The sequence below is a fragment of the Hypanus sabinus genome, chromosome 14 (genome assembly GCF_030144855.1).
Source record: "Hypanus sabinus isolate sHypSab1 chromosome 14, sHypSab1.hap1, whole genome shotgun sequence".
Lineage (NCBI taxonomy): Eukaryota > Metazoa > Chordata > Chondrichthyes > Myliobatiformes > Dasyatidae > Hypanus > Hypanus sabinus.
In genome coordinates, this window is record NC_082719.1 from 19448919 (window position 1) to 19469171 (window position 20253).

Below are 20253 nucleotides of genomic sequence, written 5' to 3' on the forward strand. Positions count from 1 at the left end.
CCGGAGCAATACATATTTAATTTGATTAAGGTCTGGTTCCAACATCCAACTGAAACCGCATCCTGCCTTAGACTGGTTGTTAAGAATAGAAACCTGCCACGCGAAGGTCGGGAAACTGAAGTGGATGTGAGAGTAAGTTACTAAAATGGGCCAGACTCCAGATAAATCAGGACCAAATACGCCATTATGGAAAATGTGTAAAGAATTCCCAGAAAACGAGACAGATTTACGGAGATTGAGCGTGCGGATGAATAAGAGGTTCAGGAATGAATTTTGGCCATTGGGGGAACCTGGGATCTTAAGAAGTATAAGCGAGCAGAGGGACAGGTGTGGCGACAGAATGTCTCACAGAAATGGAAAGATCTAATTACGCGTGATATACTGTGACCAGCAAACTTAATGAGCGCTCCCGCCAGACCTCCTGGGAGGTGAATGCAAAAAAATAGAAAGATACCCATCAATGATAGTAACGGAAAACCCAGGGGCTGGCCGGTACTGAAGGCCTTATGTGAAATCTATGATGAGCAGCGTAGGATTGATGATCATAATGTAAAACTTGGTGATAAAAGGCTGGCACCGGATATGACTGGGCTGCAGACCCTATTTGACCCTAATGAGGACACTGAGGAGGAGGAGGAGGAGGAGGAGCAGCAGGCCCCTTCGCCTGCGGGGGCTGTGAATCCCGTCCCGCCTGTACCTTCGGAACCTTCCGCTCTTGTGCCTGTACGAGCCCTTGACCCATGATCGCCACCCACTTATGCACTCCCGACCCCAAGTCCACGGTTCACCGACCCCATTGCGGCCTGTACCCGAGCTAAAACCAGGAAAGGGGACACATAAGGTACTAAACCTGTGACCCCTAAGAGCCGCATGGCTCATAAATGGACTACAAGACGGAACCTCTATGTGGGTGACGGCCCTTTGATAGACCCCCAAGGGGACACGTTTGACCTTGACTCAGACTTTACCACCTCCAGTGATGATACTGACCCCGAGGATAATCCTGACGCAGCCCTTGCTCGAAAGTACCCTGATTGGCCCTACCCCACCAAAAATCCAGGTAGATCCAAGCCCCCCCCCCCCCCCCACCCGACCAATGCCAATGTGAGAGGTCCCTAACCCTCGTCACAATCCAGCCCAGGCTGAGGATGCTGTGCAAAATCCCTTGACGGTTTCTGTGTATACCCCCGGAAGCCCAATGAAATGCTGGTAGTGATGCAGGGCGCCCCGGACAGAAAGTAGAAGCCGGAGCAATTTATTGAATATTTGCTGAATACTATTAAGATCTACAGGGTGACCCCAAGGGACCTTTTTAGTTTCCCTGCATCAACCAGTGACGGTCTACTCTTCCCATGCAGTAACTGCCCTTCTAACCATGCACCAACTCAACATCTCACTCAGGCAAGACTCAGCCGCTATGAGATTGCTCTTATCCATAATCCGTTGCTGACGTTCCCCTATTGCACCACACTTAACCGTGCTACCTTTGCGGATCACCCGTCCGACCTTCTATCCGAGCCTCCCCACTCCTGCGTAGAGCGAAACCACTTCCTCATTTCCCCGTGGCCAGACCTCCAGGACATTGAGTTCGACAATCCGGGCCTGATACTTTTTGTGGATGGCTCGTCCTCCACAAACGGCATCCGGCAATCAGGTTATGCCATTGTGACCCCACACACCACCCTGGAGGCAGCAGCCTTCCATCCACCAGTCTCGGCCCAACAGGCTGAGCTTTTCGCCCTCACTCGCGCATGCATTCTCGCCTCGGGTCAGACAGCCAATATTTACATGGATTCACACTATGCATTTGGGGTCGCTCATGATTTTGGCACACTATGGGCGCAGCGGGGCTTCTAAACGTCCGCTGGCAAAAGCATTGCCAATTTGCTCAAAGCCATCCAGCTGCCCGGTAAGCTTGCTATTATAAAATGTGCTGCCCACGTATCCGATGACTCTCACGTTAGTAAAGGCAATGCCAGAGCAGACCTGGCAGCTAGGCGAGCGTCCTCCTCTAAAATAGTAACTGTGGATTCGGCCCCACACCTTCTGCCTGCTAAGCAGCCGATTGATAGCTGAGGCATATCCGACATCGCGCGATTACAGGGGGACGCCCCTGTGACAGAAATTGATGTTTGGAAGAAACATGGTTGTATTATTAATAATGCAACAGGCCTCTGGCAGACCCCAGCAGGTCAGATTTGTATTCCTAATACTCTCCTGCCTGTCCTGGTCGACCGCCTCCACTCCGACACCCACCTCGGCAGGAGGGAATGTGAATGTTGTTATTAAAAACATGGTGGTCCCCCAGTTTGAATGAGGCAGCGGAGAGACGGGCAAGGGGTTGCTTAATTTGCCGTAAAGTAAACCCGGGTAAATCTATTAGATGTGATAAAGGGTGCACCCCAACCCCAGCAGGACTGTTTGACACATTACAAATGGACTTTATTGAGTTACCTAAGGTGAATTGTTACAAGTACTGTTTAGTTATAATTGACATCTTCAGCAAATGGATTGAAGGCTTCCCCACAACGAACAACAAGGCTTCCTCGGTAGTGCAAATACTGTTGAAAGAAGTTACTCCTCGTTTCGGTATTCCACAAAGACTCTCATCTGATAACGGTCCGCATTTCATTGGGAAAGTAAATAAAGAATTCTGCGAAATGCTAAAGATTGAACAACAATTCCACTGTGCCTATCACCCCCGAGCCGCAGGAATCGTGGAACGTGCAAACGGCACCCTGAAGGATAAACTAACTAAATTGACCCTTGAAACAGGACTAAATTGGCTTAAAGTCCTTCCCCAGGCACTGTATCACATGCGCATTACACCTCAAACTGGTACCGGGCTAACTGCTGCTGAAATAGCTTACTGGCGCCCAAATAGAACTCCATGGAGCAGTGACCAGAACCCCACGCCAATACAAGTAGATCTACAAATGATGGGCGAGGAATTGCAGTGTTACCTCAAGCATTTAACTTTGTCTCTTAAGTTTCTACATACTCAGATGAAGGAAGCCTCAAGACCTGTTCCTGACAGAGAAGGCGAGTGGCAGGGAGCAGAACAGGAGATTGGGTGTTAATAAGTAACTGGGATCAACCCAAGCTGGGACCCTGGTGGAAAGGACCGTACTAGGTCCTCCTGCAGACCCCCGCTGCTGTCAAGGTGAAGGGACAAGAATGTTGGATTCATCTGAGCGACTGCAAGCGCTGGACCTTGGACTCACTAGAAACCACAGATAAATGAAGGGACTGATAAACGGACTTGATTGAACTGTTGTGTGTTTAAATTCTTTTTTCCTTGTGGTGCCACATCCTTGAAATTGTACTCTGGTAATGGAAGGTAGAATGCTGTTGGGTTATCTATATTCTTTTAGGGATAGTGGGGTATGGGGCAAAGGTTGAGGGATGGCTGGGCAAGGAACCAAAACCCCTAAAGAGATCGAAGGGGGACATTTCAAGGCATAAAAGGGATTGGGGTTTCCCCAAAGGCCCCACCCTTGGAAGATCCTCCTCGGGGTTTATAAGTGATAACTATTTCCAAAACGTGCACAAATGACTGTATGGCACCACAACCATTGTTTGCTATCCCCACCTCACCAGTGTCTCCTCGCTCTTCACCATTTTCCCGCATTGGGATCATGCCGATCAGCCCTTCCGATGTGCCCCCGCCAGCAAAACATTGCCTAAGGGAAAGAGGGTGGAATTCACCTATGACTCTTCCACGGCCCCTGTCGTGTACTGCCTATTTCCCCCATCCATCATTAAGCGGTCAGATCATATACGACTTCTCCCGCGGATGAAAGAAGAGCTCTGGTGAGAGGGGAATCCCAAACCCCTGAAGAGTGACCGAGTATATGAGAACTGTTACTTTGGAACAGGGTGGGGATGTTCAGACATGTATGTCACAAATAACGTCACCTGCCTCTCCAAGCCCTGTAGGAAAAGGGAGTGTTACCCCACTAAGGACCCCTTAGGGATATCTTGCTCTTGCCATGAGACACAGTGCCAGCCCCGGCCCAGGGGGGTGCAACTCCTTTGTGGGGAGGGGAACCGCACCCACCTCCGGGTCAATGATCATGTATTCCCACTACCTGACTATCGCAGGGTTACCAAACGAGCGTACCCCTCTGCCGGTGTGGGAGAGTGGAGCGACAACAAAAACCTAAAGGGTAAGGGTTGCACTGAGATCATGTATACCCTCCCGGGGTATTTTTTTTCCTTCTATAACGGCATTGCTACCAACTTCCTGGAGTACCCATACCCTTCCTATGGCACCTTCCTCCCCACCGTGGTCCCTTGCCCTGGGACTTGGGGTCCCCTGTCCCGCCCATCTGGGAGGTACAAGAGAGAGGTCTCCCAAGAATTTTGTGCAGATTACCAAGTCCTGACCACCCTAACCGCGTCAGGTGGCCGGATACGGGGCAGCTGGCTTTTTCTCTTTGGGAGCATCAGGAGCCACTATAGTGGCCCACAATCGGAACTATTTGGCCTGTGGTCTCATGAGCCTCGGGATCACCACCAGGGGAGCATTAAGACTCATCACTGACAGCCTTAACCAACTGCGGCTCTCCTCCATGCAAAAGCCCTATGCACTTGATTACCTCCTCGCCAGGGAGGGTGGACTCCATACTATCGTAAAGGACAAATGCATAATGGGGTTAGAAGATGCCACCGCCAACATAACCCGGTACATGAACAAAATAGATGAACAGTTAGGATCCATCAAGGAAGGAACAGGTTGGGCAGGATGGGGGGGACTGGGGACTAAGTGCATGGAGGGACTGGTTAATCAATGGGGCTATTTACACACTGATGGCTATTATAGGGATTTTTGTCTGTATTGCCATTGTCAGATGTGTTCTGAACCGTATGATGGCCTCATTAGGGGACTTGCTGCCGGCTAAGCCACTGATGGTAGTACGGGCAACTGTCGAGGCCACCGAACTCCTCAAACCTGCACCAGAGGATTTTCACGATATTGATGAGTGATCATTTCATGATCACAGGAGGGAATGAGAATGTGAAGAGGGTAAGGGGTAAGTGTAGAAGGGGTGGGCGAGGGGTAAGTGTAGCAAAATATGTAGACAGAACCAGGGAGAGGATACGTTATTGGGGAAGTAGCTAAGATCCCAGATAACATGTGGCAACCACAAAGAAAAGGGAACCTGTGACCACAAGACAATGTGTTCAGCAAAGTATTTTGAGCTATATACCTATTTTGAGTGTTTTGCTTGCGTCCATACCCATTCCGAGTATTACGCGTGCTTAGCTATGCAATAGCCAATCAATTGATGAATTTGAATCGGTAACCAATAATTTGTGAATGTAGTACCCTGCTTTTGGGTACAAGTATGACCTTTGTAAACCGACATATTGGGAGTTGGCTACCTTACGCCTGAAGTGCGTGGGGCTGCGAACTCCTCTCTGAATAAATTTCGTGTCTCTGGTGTTTTTCCTCAACTGAGCAGATTAATAATTTCAGGTTGACACTTGGATCCCACTACACAGTGCGTGGTTACTCAACTTGATCTGAGTCATTCTGACACCACTTGCTGTCCTCGCATAGTCAATTTCAGATAGGCTCCAAGGCTTTCTATTTACTATTGTTCCATTTAAAGGCAATCAGAGACCAAGGGGAGAATCCAACACGGGACTGAGCTAAAGCAGTATAGACTGGAGAAAATGACTACAATGCAGGGGAACTTCGACAACAGTTTTACTGGTCTATACAATTATGACCAAATTTTGTACCAATCACAATGTTACACTTAGGTTAACATGTTGTGTCCTATAGTCTTTTACCATTATTACTATTTGGTATTAGTGCCATTTCTAGGCTCATTATTTCCATTCTTTGCCTTCTTGCACCAATCTTTAGGATATTATTTAAAGCGTTTGGTCTAGAAAGCAAATGCACAGTGAAAGGTACGTGAGCAAAGGCTTTCCCACTGTTGGATAAGGAGTAGTGATTACTTATTAAGATCATAAGACATTGGAGCAGAATTAGGTAATTTGGTCTGCTCGGCAACTGATCATGGCTAATCTATTTCCCTCTCAACCCTATTCTCTTGCATTCTCCCCATAATCCTTCATGTCCTGGCTTAGCAAAAATTCTATCAGCCTCTGCTTTAAATACACTCAATGACCTCGTCTCGAAGTCAGCTGTGGCAACTTGTTCCACAGATTCATCACCCTCTGGCTACAGAAATTCTGCCTCATCTGTGTTCTAAATGGACATCCCTCTATTCTGAGATTCTGTCCTCAGGTCTTAAACTCCCCAACTATAGGAGACATCCTCCCCATATCCACTCCATCTAGGCCTTTCAACATTTAATAGGTTTCAATAAGATCCCACCTCATTCCTCTGAATTCCAGTACAGGCCCAGAGCCATCAAACACTCCTCATATAATAAGCCTTTCAATCCCGGAATCATTTTTGGGAATCACCTTTGAATTCTGTCCAATGTCAGTGCATCCTTTCATAGATAAGGGGCCCAAAACTGCTCACAATACTCCAAATGAGGCCTCACCAGTACATTATAAAGTCTCAGCATTACATCCTTGTTTTTATATTCTAGTCCTCACAAAATTAATGTTAACACTGCATTTGGCTTCCTCACCATTGACTCAACCTGCAAATTAACTTTTAGGGAATCCTGCACAAAGACTGTCAAGTTTTCTTGACTTGTCTTGACTTCAGATTTTTAAATTTTCTCCGTTTAGAAAATAGTCTATGTTTTTATTTCTTCTACCAAATTGCATGACCATACATTTTCTGACAATGTATTCCATTTGCCACTTCTTTGCTCATTCTCCCAATTTGACTAGATCCTTCTGCAGCCTCACTGCTTCCTCAACACTATCTGCCCCTCCACCTACTTTCACATCATGCACAAGCTTGACCACAAAGCCATCAACTCAGTCATCCAAATCACTGACATACAAAGTAAAAAGAAGCAGTTCCAACACCAACCCTGCAGAACACCACTAGTCACTGGCAGCCAATCAGTTAGGGAACCCTTCATTCCCACTCTTTGCCTCCTGCCAATCAGCCAATGCTCTATCCATGCTAGTATCTTTCGAGTAATACCCTGGGCTCTTATCTTGCTAAGCAGCCTCATGTATGGGACCATGTCAAAAGCCTTTTGAAAATCCAAGTATACAACATCCACTCATTTTCCTTTGTCTATCCCGCTGGTTACTTCCTCAAAGAATTCCAACAGATTTGTCAGATAAGATTTTCTCTTGAGGAAACCATGCTGACTTTGGCCTATTTTATCATGTAGCCTGAAACCTCATCTTTAGCAATCAACTCCAACACCTTCCCAACCACTAAGGTCAGCTAACTGGCTTATAATTTCCTTTCTTCTGCCTCCCTCTCTTGGAAGAGTGGGGTGACATTTGCAATTTTCCAGTTCTCCTAAATCATGCCAGAATCTGATGATTCTTGAAAGATCATTACTAATGTCTCCTTAATTTCAGTTACCTCTTTCAGAACCCTGGGGGTGTAGTCCATTTGATCCAGGTGATTTATCTACCTTCACATCTTTCACCTTCCCAAGCACCTTTTCCCTAGTAATGGCAACTTCACTCACTTCTGCCCCTTGACACACTCAGATACCCGGCATACTGTTAATGTCATACACAGCAAAGACAAATGCAAAATACTAGTTCATTTCCTCCGCCATTTCCTTGTTCCCCATTACTTGCTCTTCAGTGTCACTTCCCAGCAGTTTGATATCTACTTCTGTCTCTCTTTTACTCTTTATATCTGAAATAAAACTTTTGGTATCCTGTTTGATAGTATTTGCTAGCTTATCTTTATATTTCATCTTTTTGCTCCTTATGGCCATCTTAGTTGCCTTCAATTGGTTTTTAAAAGTTTCACAATCATCTAACATCCTATTATTTTTTGCTATATTATATGCCCTCTCTCTTGCTTTTATGTTGGCTTTCTTGTTAGCAAAGAGGTTTCTCTTGTTAGCCATGTTTGAGTCCTCCTACCTTTAGAATACTTCTTCTTTGGGATGTATCTATCCTTTGCTTACTGAAGTGCTTCCAGAAACTCCAGCCATTGCTGCTCTGTTGTCAGCCCTGCTACTGTCCCTTTCCAATCAACTTTAGCCAGCTCCTCTTTGATGCCTCTAAAATTCCCTCTACTCCACTGTAATACTGATACACCTGACTTTAGCTTCTCCCTCTCAAACTGCAGGGTGAATTCTATCATGTTATGATCACTGTCTCCTAAGGATTCCTTTACCTTAAGCTCCTCAATTTAAATAAGCTTTCATCAGTCCACTCACAGATTGGGGTTTATCTGCTATGTTTTTAATTGAAATTTAAGGAAAACCATGAAACCATGTATGAGATGTTAAATGTGTGGAAATCATATCAACAAAGAACTTATAACCCGCTAATATGCAATCCACTTAACAGGCTTGAGTGAAATGCAGACAGTTTATAGATCTGTGTGGCTTTGTTGAGGCAAAATTGAATTGAAGAAATATACTGTCATCAACATAATTCAGTTATTTAAAATACGGCAAGAGGAAAACAAGATTTCGGTATGTCACCAACACAAAGGCACCAAAGGAATTCAGTTGTTCTGTAAAACCTCAGATATGTACATCAGCAAGGAAGCCATGCATAATTAAAGACATATGAAATTTGGGCATAATTCTTCACTACTTATGTTAGCAGACAGTATTTCCGATCTCTGTTGTCACTGGGATCTCTAAAGTACTGGTCAAGCATTTATGCATGTGTGTGAGCACATCAGGATCAGTATGGATCAGTAGACACTACTCTTTCAGGCTAACAGGTGATCATCCACCACCTGCTTCTGTAAGGTTTTTAGTTCAGTATTGCGGCAGAGCAGGGTTCTGTAATTCAGTTGCTAGAACTGCAACTCTAAATTTCAACTAATTCCAAAGAAGTCACAGGACAGTTGAGAAAATGAAAACATACAGCACTTTTAATCTTGTGTAGATACAAACACCGATTATGAAGGAATTGTGGATAGTAAATATTTAGGATAGACTATCTTGCTAATTAACAGTTAGAAATGCTTAATAAAAATTTAAAAAATAAAGCATATAAATTAAATTAAGCATGTTAATGATAACAAAACACAAGCCATTAGTGAAACACCAACAGAAACTCCAGCTACAAATGAACAATTTTGTTATGTTAAACTCACCACTGCAAGTTAAATTGTCAATATTGAAAGGTTCTTTCACTTCTGAAGAATAGATTAGTGGGTTCCTGCAGGAGGAGAGATGTACATAGCATTCCTTTTAGCAAGCAACACACACAGACTTCGTAACAATCGCATAGTAGTTAATTATAGCACATATCCACACCTGTCCTCAGATTTTCTCATAACATTAAGTCTTAAAATAACAAAATGGAAGAATTATTTTAATTATTTTATAAAGTCACTTTTATAAGGTTTTCAAAGCTACCAAAATGTAGGTACTTGGGTTAGACTAACGCAAGTCTTTGCTTTGTCTGTCACAACCCTTGACCTTAACATCAGAAAGATACTGGGAAAAAGTGCTCGTCTCTGAAACCACACAGCACCATTGAAAAGTATTATTGACATAAACTGGGAATGTTTCCATTTCAACTTTTGAACGTCAACTTTACAAATCTAGAGTTATGCAATCAATTTTTCCAACTATTTGATTTAACTTGTACTACTTCTAAAGCCTTATACTGCTTTAGAAAGTAGGCAGTAAATTGTCTTTAAAAGGGAAAGCGAATGAGAACTGTTTACATAAAGCACACATTTATTTAATCTCTTGTTGAGATTATGAAAGTATTGTGGCAGTAAAGGTTTAGTATAAAACTACGTTACTGATTAGCAATAAGCTTTTACAATGATTTCCTATGGAAATGCTTAATAGATTTCCATATAAGTTAAGATCATTAACAGAAATCCTAACCATTTGGAGATAAGTTGGGGGTCACAATATATTTAAATTCAGGGTAGTATTAGAGCAAAATTGAATTGTTCTTTGTTGAATCGTTTGACTGCTACTTCAAGCAGAACATAATGATGACCATTTTTAATTGTTTTCCCAGCACCGTGCATATCAACAAAACAAAAAAAAAGCAGTAGGGAAAAAATCATAATTGAAGCTGCAGTGTTCTCAAACCTAAAGAGACTGTCTTGGGTTCTTTGTTCTTTACGGTCATCTGTATTCACGTCATCACTAAAAAAGAACAGACAAAATACACAACAATATAATTTCCTATCTCTCAGTAGTCATATTACTTATTAGAAATAAATTGGAAACCTGGGACCTCTGTAGAAACATTAAGAAGGAGATCAGGACGATAGTGAGAGATGATACAAGATCCAAGGAGCAGAATATTGAATCCATCTGGGTAGAGATTAGGAATAGTAAAGGGAAAAAAAATTACTGGTGGGAGTTGTCTATAGGCCAACTACAGTGACACAGGCAATAAATAGAGAAATATCAGAGGCATGTAAGAATGGAACAGCAGTTATCACAGGGATTTAAACTTGCACATAGATTGGGTGAATCAAGTTGGTCAAAGCAGTCTTGAGGAGGACTTCATAGAATGCATATTTGATAGCTTTCTTGAACAGCATGTTACTGAACCTACAAGGGAACGTGTTACCTCAGATCTGGATCTGGTCTTGTGCAATAATGAGACAGGTAAAATTTGCAATCTTGTAGTTAGGGATCTTCTTGGAAAGAGTGATCACAGTATGATTGAGTTTTTCATACAAATGGAAGGTGCAATAGTAAACACAAAGTACACTGCAGATGCTGTGGTCAAATCAACATGTACAAACAAGCTGGATGAACTCAGCAGGTCGGGCAACATCTATTGAAATGAGCAGTCAATGTTTTGGGCCGAGAAGGGTCAAAGATTAGAGACTGAGAGGTGAATGACTCTCAAAGGTCTCAGCCCGAAATGCTGACTGCTCATTTCAACGGATGCTGCCCGACTTGCTGAGTTCATCCAGCTTGTTTGTACATGCTGAAGGTGCAATAGTTTGATTGAAAACTAGTGTATAATGCCTAAACAAGGGAGACTACAATGGGATAAGGGAGGATTGGACAGGGTAGACTGGGAACACAGGCTATAAGGTGGGATGGTTGAGGAACAGTGGACAACTTTCAAAGAGATTTTTCACGGTGCTCAACAAAAGTATATTCCAGTTAAAAACAAGGACAGTAAGGGTGGGGAGAGCCAGCCATGGATAGCTAAGGAAATAAATGAAGGCATCAAACTAAAAGTTTGTGCATAGAAAGTTGTCAAGAGTAGTGGGAAACTTTAAAAAGAAACAAAGAACCACTAAGCAAGCAATAAAGAAAGGGAAGATTGTCTACAAAAATAAACTAGCACAGAATACAAAAATGATTAGTAAAATTTTTTATAATTATATAAAGTGGAAAAGGGTGGCTAAAGTGAATGCAGGTCCTTCGAAGGGGGAATTGATAATTGGGTAATGAGGAAATGGCCGCGGCTTTGAAAGACTATTTTGTGTCGGTCTTCACAGTGGAGGACTCGTCCAACATGTCAAAGAGAGACAGTATGGATGCAATGGGAGGTGAGGATCTCGAAACAATAGCTATCACTAAAGGAGTAGTGCTGAGCAACTGTGAGCCTAAAGATAAAGAAGTCCCCTGGTCCTGATGGAATGCATCCCAGGGTACTGAAAGAAATGGCAGTAGTTATAGTAGAGGCTTTGGTGATAATTTACCAAAATTCCCTGGACTCTGGGCAGGTTTCTTTAGTGAGGCGGTGCGGCATGGCAGCAGTGGCCTTTCAGAACTGGTGTTACTTTAATTTAATTGTCTAATTTAAGTTTGAATCACAATTTTCGATTAGGGCACATGGATAACAGAGTGGCTATCTACCACCACAATACAGAGATTGCTCAATAACAAACCTTCACAAAGATCTGCTGGTTGAATTACGCAACCTCAGCTTGCTGAGGGGAATAGGCCTACATTCCTTGGACTCGCCTGATGCAGGTAGTCGGAGATGGAGATGTCGAAAGCGATGTGTGAGTAAGTGGAAGCGAGGCAAATGGGCAGGGGTCCGTGCCAGGCAAAAAGCGAACCCTAGCCAGCCCGCTCTCCCGTCCATTCTGCTCTCCAATGTCTACTCCCTGGGCAATAAAATGGACTATATCTGACTCCAACAAAATACTCAGCCGGAGTACAGAGCCTGCTCTGCATATGTCTTCACAGAGACATGGCTCATTGTTGGAATTTCGGACGCTGCCATTCAGCTGAACGGGCTCGCCTTGTTTTGTGCTGACAGGGACGCAGCTCTCTCCAGTAAGACTCGCGATGGTGGTGTGTGTATTTACATCAACGTGGAATGGTGCAAGAACTCTGTGCTGGTTTCCAGACACAGCTCATCTCAAGTGGAGTTTGTGGCTGTTAAATGCAGACCATTTTATTTGCCACGGGAATTCACCTCTGTTCCTATATTTGGTGTCTACATTCCCGCCAGCGCTGATGCTAAGGAGGCACTCTGTGAACTGTATGGGGCTATTAGCGAAATGCAGAACGCACACCCTGATGGACTGTTTATTGTCACCGGTGATTTTAACCACGCGAACCTCAAGTCAGTGCTCCCCAAATTCTATCAGAACGTGAACTTTGCAACAAGGGGGGAGAACGCGTTGGACCTGGTTTACACAAACATTCCCGCTCCCACCTCAGATACTCAGACCACATCTGTTATGCTAATCCCAGCATACAGACCGTTCGTCAGGTGCTCCAGACCAGTTCAGAAACAGATGAAAACCTGGCCTGCAGGAGACATCTCTGCTCTTCAAGACTGCTTTAAGCACACTGACTGGCACATGTTCAGGGAGGCTGCAACCAATGGCGACTCTACCAACTTAGAGGAGTACACAGCATCAATGACCAGCTACATCAGCGACCAGCTACATCAGCAAGTGCACTGATGATGTTACTTTGTCCAAGACCATCACTATACGCGCTAACCAGAAGCCATGGATGTCCGCGGAGGTGTGTGCACTGCTGAGGACCTGCAGCTCCACCTTCAGAGCAGGTGACAAGGCAGCCCTAACAGCAGCAAGGGCCAAACTGTCCAGGGCCATTAGAGGGGCAAAGCGTGCACATGCCCAGCTAATCCACAGCCACTTCCAGGACAGCGGCATCACGCTGTGCATGTGGAAGGGCATCCAGGACATCACCAATTACAGGACAACATCACCTGACTGTGCAGGTGATGCCTCCCTTCCAGATGCACTGAAACTTCTACGACCGGTTTGAGGCGGAAAATGACCTGGTGGTGAGGAAGTCCACCCCTCCTACAAATGACCAGGTGCTGTGTTTCACCGTGGTTGATGTGAGAAGAACCCTGTGCAGGGTCAACTCACAGAAGGCTGCTGGACGAGACAACATCCCTGGTAGAGTGCTCAGAGGATGTGCAGACCAGGTAGCAGATGTTCTCACTGACATCTTCAACATCTCCTTGAGCAGCGCCACCGTTCCATCGTGCTTCAAGGCTGCAACCATCATCCCCATGCTGAAGAAGTCTTCAGTGTCCTGCCTAAATGACTACCGTCCCATCGCACTTACATCCATCGTCATGAAGTGTTTCAAGAGGCTCGTCATGAGGGATATCAAGACCCTGCTGCCTCCTCACTGGACCCGCTGCAGTTTGCGTACCGTCCTAATCGCTCAACAGATGACGCCATTGCCACCACCCTCCACCTAGCCCTAACCCAACCTGGACAAAAAAGACACATATGTTCAGATGCTGTTCATAGACTTCAGTTCAGCTTTCAACACAATCATCCCTCAGAAACTGACTGGAAAGCTGAGCCTACTGGGCCTGAACACCTCCCTCTGCAACAAGATCCTAGACTTCCTGACTGGGAGACATCAGTCAGTCTGGATTGGGAGCAGCATCTCCAACATCATCACACTGAGCACGGGGGCCCCCCAGGGCTGCGTGCTCAGTCCACTGCTGTTCACTCTGCTGACCCACGACTGTGCTGCAACACACAGCTCGAACCACATCAAGTTCACTGATGACACGACCGTGGTGGGTCTCACCAGCAAGAACGAGTCAGCTTACAGAGAGGAGGTGAAGCGGCTAACGGACTGGTGCAGAGCCAACAACCTGTCTCTGAATGTGAACAAAACAAAAGAGATGGTTGACGACTTCAGGAGGGCACGGAGCAACCACTCCCTGCGGAACATTGATGGCTCCTCAGTAGAGATCGTTAAGAGCACCAAATTTCTTGGTGTTCACCTGGTGGAGAATCTCACCTGGTCCCTCAACACCAGCTCCATAGCAAAGAAAACCCAACAGCGTCTCTACTTTCTGCGAAGGCTGAGGGAAGTCCATCTCCCACCCCCCATCCTCATCACGTTCTACAGGGGTTGTATTGAGAGCACCCTGAGCAGCTGCATCACTGCCTGGTTCGGAAATTGCACCATCTTGGATTGCAAGACCCTGCAGCGGATAGTGAGGTCAGCTGAGAAGATCATCAGGGTCTCTCTTCCCGCTATCACAGACATTTACACTACACACTGCATCGGCAAAGGAAACAGCATTATGATGGACCCCATGCACCCCTCATACAATCTCATCTCCCTTCTGCTGTCTGGGAAAAGGCACCGAAGCATTCGGGTTCTCACAACCAGACTATGTAACAGTTTCTTCCCCCAAGCTATCAGACTCCTCAATACCCAGCGCCTGGACTGACACCTTGCCCTATTGTCCTGTTTATTATTTATTGTAATGCCTGCACTGTTTTTGTGCACTTTACGCAGTCCTGTGTAGGTCTGTAGTCTAGTGTAGCTTTCTCTGTGTTGTTTCTTTTTATGCAGTTGCACCATTATGCAGTCTGGTTTTTGTACTGTGTCATGTAATACCATGGTCCTGAAAAATGTTGTCTAATTTTTACTATGCAGCAGTTATGGTCGAAATGACAATAAAAGTGACTTGACTTGACTTGAGGTCCCAGTGGAATGGAAGAAGGCAAATGTCAAGCCACTATTCAAAAGAAGATGTGGGCAAAAGGCAACTATAGGCCAGTTAGTTTAACATCTGTAGTTGGGAAAATGCTTGAAGCTATCATTAAAGAACAAATAGCAGGTCCATCAGGCAGACACAGCATGGTGTTAGCAAAGGCAGGTCCTGTTTGACAAAATTCCTGGAGTCCTTTGAGGATATAACAAGCACAGTGGATGAAGGGGAGCAGATGGATATTATTTGCTTGCATTTCCAGAAGGCGTTCAATAAGGTGCCACATAAAAAGACATCCATAAGATGAGAATGTATAGAGTTGGGGGTGATGTATTAGCATGGATAGAGGATTGGTTAACCAATAGAAAGCTAAGAGTTGGGATACATGGGTGTTACTCTGGTTGGCAATCAATGATAAGCGGTGTGCCGCAGGGGTCAGTGCTGGGCTTGCAACTGTTCATGATACACATTAACGATCTGCAGGAAGGGACTGAGTGTAGTGTATCTAAATTTACTGATGACATTCAATTGAGTGGAAAAGGACATTGTGCAGAGGATACAGAGAGTCTGCAGATATAGATGGGTTCATGGGCAAGGGTCTGGCAGATGGAGTACAATGTTAGTAAATGGGAGGTCATCCACTTTGGAAGGGAAAATCTCACTCAACCTCTTAAGGTCCCACAATACATTTTCTACACCATCCGGAAAGCTCACCAACACCTCTACTTTCAGAGGAGGCTGCAGAGAGCTGCATTATGCACATCACACGTCCTTCCACTGACGCACAGTAGACATCCTAACATGCTGCATCACTGTATGGTACAGAAATGGTAATGTGGCGGATCAGAAGGCTCTACATGGGTACTCAAAGCTGCTAATGCATCAACAGCAGCAGCCTACCTGTCATTAAAAAACATATATACAGAAAGGTACCAGAAAAGGGCCAGTAACATCATGAAGGATCCCAGCCACCCTGCTCAGGGAGACTGTTTGTCCTACTTCCATCAGGGAGGAGGCTACATAGCATTTACACCATCACCACCAGACTCAAAACAGTTACTTTCCCCAAGCAGTAAAGCTGATCAACACTTCCTCCCACTAACCCACCCCACCACACACCCACCTTATCATTTCCTGTCAGTCAGCTTATGTGCAACCACTTCTGTGCCTAGTGTCACGTTATGGTCATACAATCAATCTACGTATACAATCTACCTTATGTATTTATATTTATTGTGCTTTTTGTGCTGCTTTGGATCTGGAGCAAAAATTATTTTGTTCTCCTTTACACTTGGAATTGGAAATGATGTTAAACAATCTTAAACATTTTAACCATATACAGTTGTATATGTATGTAGTTAAATTGAAAAGTGTTCAGAAAAACTTTACAAGGATGTTGCCAGGACTAGTGAGCACAAGTTATATGGAGAGTTAGGTCAGGCTAGGTGTTTATTCCAAAAAAAAGGACAGTGAGGAGCAACCTTATTGAAATGTTTAATATTATGAGAGGAATAGATAAGGTAGATGGTAGCAGTCTTTGCCAGAGATTTAGAGGGAGAGAGGAAAGATTTAAAAGGAACCATTTCACATAGAGGGTGATAAGCTTAAGGAATAAGCTGCCAGAGGAAATAGCTGAGGTAGGTATAAGAGTATCATTAAAGAAGTACTTGGATAGGTACATGCAGAAGAGGTGCCTGGAGGGATATAGTCAAATATGGGAAATTGGGGCTAGCTAAGTGGTTGGCATAATTCATTCGGCCAAGGACCTCTATGAATTAAAGCGAGGTCTCTGTGAATAAATATGGCCTTTATTTTAGAGGTAAGAAAATAAAAGCTGTATGCCATACCACTCTGAAGAAGTCTCTTGTCATCTGACTCTGAAAAATTCAGCAGGAGTTGTAACTCCTCCAAATCTTAAGTGTGAATTTATCACCAATAGTCATAAATGCAAGGAATTATTGTCAGAAGAAACATGGTCAACTTGACCAAAATGTCCACAATTCAAATACCAACACAGTAGTTGCATGCACCCTTGAGATTGTACAATGCATTATGGTAGCTTTAAATTAATGCTGTTCTGTCAAAGTAGTAAAATACACCAAACGTTTGAATCTTACGCAGCAGGCATATTCCTTGATGTTTGTTCTTCCTCACATTCATTGCAGTTTATGTGGCTTGATTTGTTGCACCCCTCACAGACTGTATTCTTATGGTCCATTTGAACATTGTTCAAGTCAGAGTTCAAATTCTCTCGAAGACCACAGGTGTTGGAAACTGCCTTAAGTTTATACAAGAAGGAAAAAAAAGGTTAGATCTGGGCTGTTTCTGCTTAGGCGAAAGTGAACAATGATTTGCAACTTAAATTTGTTTTAAACTTTTGAGTAAGGGAGAGAAATTGGGAATAATTCATTGCTTGGACAGTAAACCAGTGAGAAGGAACCTTACCTGGCTATAGGAGCTGTCTAATGACCATTTCCATTGATAGAAATAGAAACTGATCAAGGCTTATATTAAAAGTTCACTCTGGTAAAAATGGAAGTGGTCCCGATTTTGTGAGATCTAATTTTATTTGATGTTTTTTTTATATTTATAGTCTCCTTCAAAAACAACAGGATATTCAACTTGTTTGCTTGTACCACTTTCATTATTGGCAGGGCTCTTGAAGTAAAGGAGCCATTAGGAGGTAGTGATCATAATATGATAAGTTTTTATCTGCAATTTGAGAAGGATAAGGGCAGCTCGGAGGTGTCAGTGTTGCAGTTGAACAGGGAGCCATGAGGGAGGAGCTGGCCAAAGTTGACTGGACAGATAGCCTAGCAGAAAAGACAGTGGAACAGCAATGGCAGGTATTCTTGGGAATAATGCACGAGGTGCAAAATCAGTTCATCCCCCAGAGAAGGAAGGATTCAAAGGGGGGAAAGGGGCCACAGTGGTTGACAAGGGAAGTCAGAGATTGCATAGCATTAAAAAAAAGTAAGTATGACAGAGCTAAGGTAAGTGGGAGGACAGATGATTGGGAAGTTTTTAAGGAACAACAGAACTTAACTAAAAAGGCAATACGGGAAGAAAAAATGAGGTACGAATGCAAGCTAGCCAGGAATATAAAGGAAGATAGCAAAAGCTTTTTTAGGTGTGTGAAGAGAAAGAAGATAGTTAGGAACAATGTTGGGCCCTTGAAGAATGAATTGGGTGAAATTGTTATGGGAAACAGAGAAATGGCAGAAGAATTTAATGAGTACTTTAGATCTGTTTTCACTAAGGAAGACACAAGCAATCTCCCAGATGTGTGGATGGGCCAAGGACATAGGGTAACAGAGGAAATGAAACAGATTGACATTAGGAAGGAAACAGTGACGAGTAGACTGATGGGACTGAAGGCTGACAACTCCCCAGGTCCAGATGGTCTGCATCCTAGGGTACTAAAGGAGGTGGCCCTGGAAATTGCAGATGCATTGGTAATCATTTTCCAATGTTCCTTAGATTCAGGATCAGTTCCTGAGGATTGGAGAATGGCTAATGTTATCCCACTTTTTAAGAAAGGAGGGAGGAAGAAAACAGAGAACTATCGACCTGTCAGCCTGACATCGGTGGTGGGGAAGATGCTGGAGTCCATTATTAAGGATGAAATAGTGGCATATCTAGATAGCAGTGATAGGATTGGGCCGAGCCAGCATGGATTCATCAAGGGTAAATCATGGTTGACTAATCTGTTGGAGTTTTTCGAGGATGTAACCAGGAAGTTAGACTGGGGAGATCCTGTGGATGTAGTGAACCTCGATTTTCAGAAGGCATTTGATAAGGTCCCACATAGGAGATTGGTGGGCAAAATCAAAGCTCAGGGCATCGGGGGAAGACATTGACATGGATAGAAAACTGGTTGGCAGATAGAAAGCAAAGGGTAGCGGTGAATGGGTGTTTCTCGGAATGGCAGGTGGTGACTAGTGGGGTGCCACAGGGCTCGGTATTGGGACCACAGCTGTTTACAATTTACGTCAACAATTTAGATGAAGGCATTGAGAATAACATCAGCAAATTTGCTGATGATACTAAGCTGGGTGGCAGTGTGACATATGAAGAGGATGTTAGGAGAATTCAGGGTGACTTGGATAGGCTGGGTGAGTGGGCAGATGGCGTTTAAGTGTGAGGTTATCCACTTTGGGAGTAAGAACAGGAAGGCAGATTATTATCTGAACTGTGTAGAGTTAGGTAAGGGAAAAATACAAAGAGATCTAGGAGTCCTTGTTCATCAGTCACTGAAGGTGAATGAGCAAGTGCAGCAGGCAGTGAAGAAGGCTAATGGAATGTTGGCCTTTATTACAAAGGGAATTGAGTACAAGAGCAAGGAAATCCTCTTGCATTTGTACAGAGCCCCGGTGAGACCACACCTGGAGTATTGTGTACAGTTTTGGTCTCCAGGGTTAAGGAAGGACATCCTGGCTGTAGAGGAAGTGCAACGTAGATTCACGAGGTTAATTCCTGGGATGTCCGGACTGTCTTACGCAGAGAGGTTAGAGAGACTGGGTTTGTACACACTGGAATTAAGGAGATTGAGAGGGGATCTGATTGAAACATATAAGATTATTAAGGGATTGGACAAGATAGAGGCAGGAAATATGTTCCAGTTGCTGGGAGAGTCCAGTACCAGAGGGCATGGTTTGAGAATAAAGGGTAGGTCATTTAGGACAGAGTTAAGGAAAAACTTCTTCTCCCAGAGAGTTGTGGGGGTCTGGAATGCACTGCCTCGGAAGGTAGTGGAGGCCAATTCTCTGGATGCTTTCAAGAAGGAGCTAGATAGGTATCTTATGGATAGGGGAATCAAGGGATTTGGGGACAAGGCAGGAACCGGGTATTGATAGTAGATGATCAGCCATGATCTCAAAATGGCGGTGCAGGCTCGAAGGGCTGAATGGTCTACTTCTGCACCTATTGTCTGTTGTCTAAGAAATGACTCCATTAATGTGAGTGAGTAAGGAAGAGATCAAAATATAAAATACAAATCTTGTGAGCAAGATTTCAAATTAGCCAGTAATACTTTTCCCCATGGTGGATAGTGTTACTTATATGGGGCAATATGCACAGGGATGATGGCTGAATGGAACGAGATGATCACAGAAGAAAGTTTTGGCCTCAAGTTTACAGAGTGAGAAGTCCAGATAACAAATAATGAAAAATCAGTTTTCAAAATTACATAATGATCAATTGACTTTTTCCACAGTTCAACTTTCTAATTATACAGCCTTTCAAGAAAAT

At 44.2% G+C, this 20253-nt stretch overlaps 1 protein-coding gene across 3 annotated transcripts in view; it reads right to left on the bottom strand.

The window, feature by feature from the left end:
- The window catches only part of LOC132404582 (coiled-coil domain-containing protein 158-like), a 175785-nt gene that overhangs the window by 13947 nt on the left and 141585 nt on the right, over positions 1–20253 (bottom strand). For all 3 annotated transcript variants that reach the window (XM_059988841.1, XM_059988839.1, XM_059988838.1), the window contains 3 exons: positions 17121–17281; positions 10161–10217; positions 9200–9264 (listed from right to left, as the gene is read on the bottom strand). In XM_059988841.1, coding sequence (XP_059844824.1) covers positions 9200–9264; positions 10161–10217; positions 17121–17281 — 283 coding nt within the window. The remainder of the gene's footprint in view (positions 1–9199; positions 9265–10160; positions 10218–17120; positions 17282–20253) is intronic.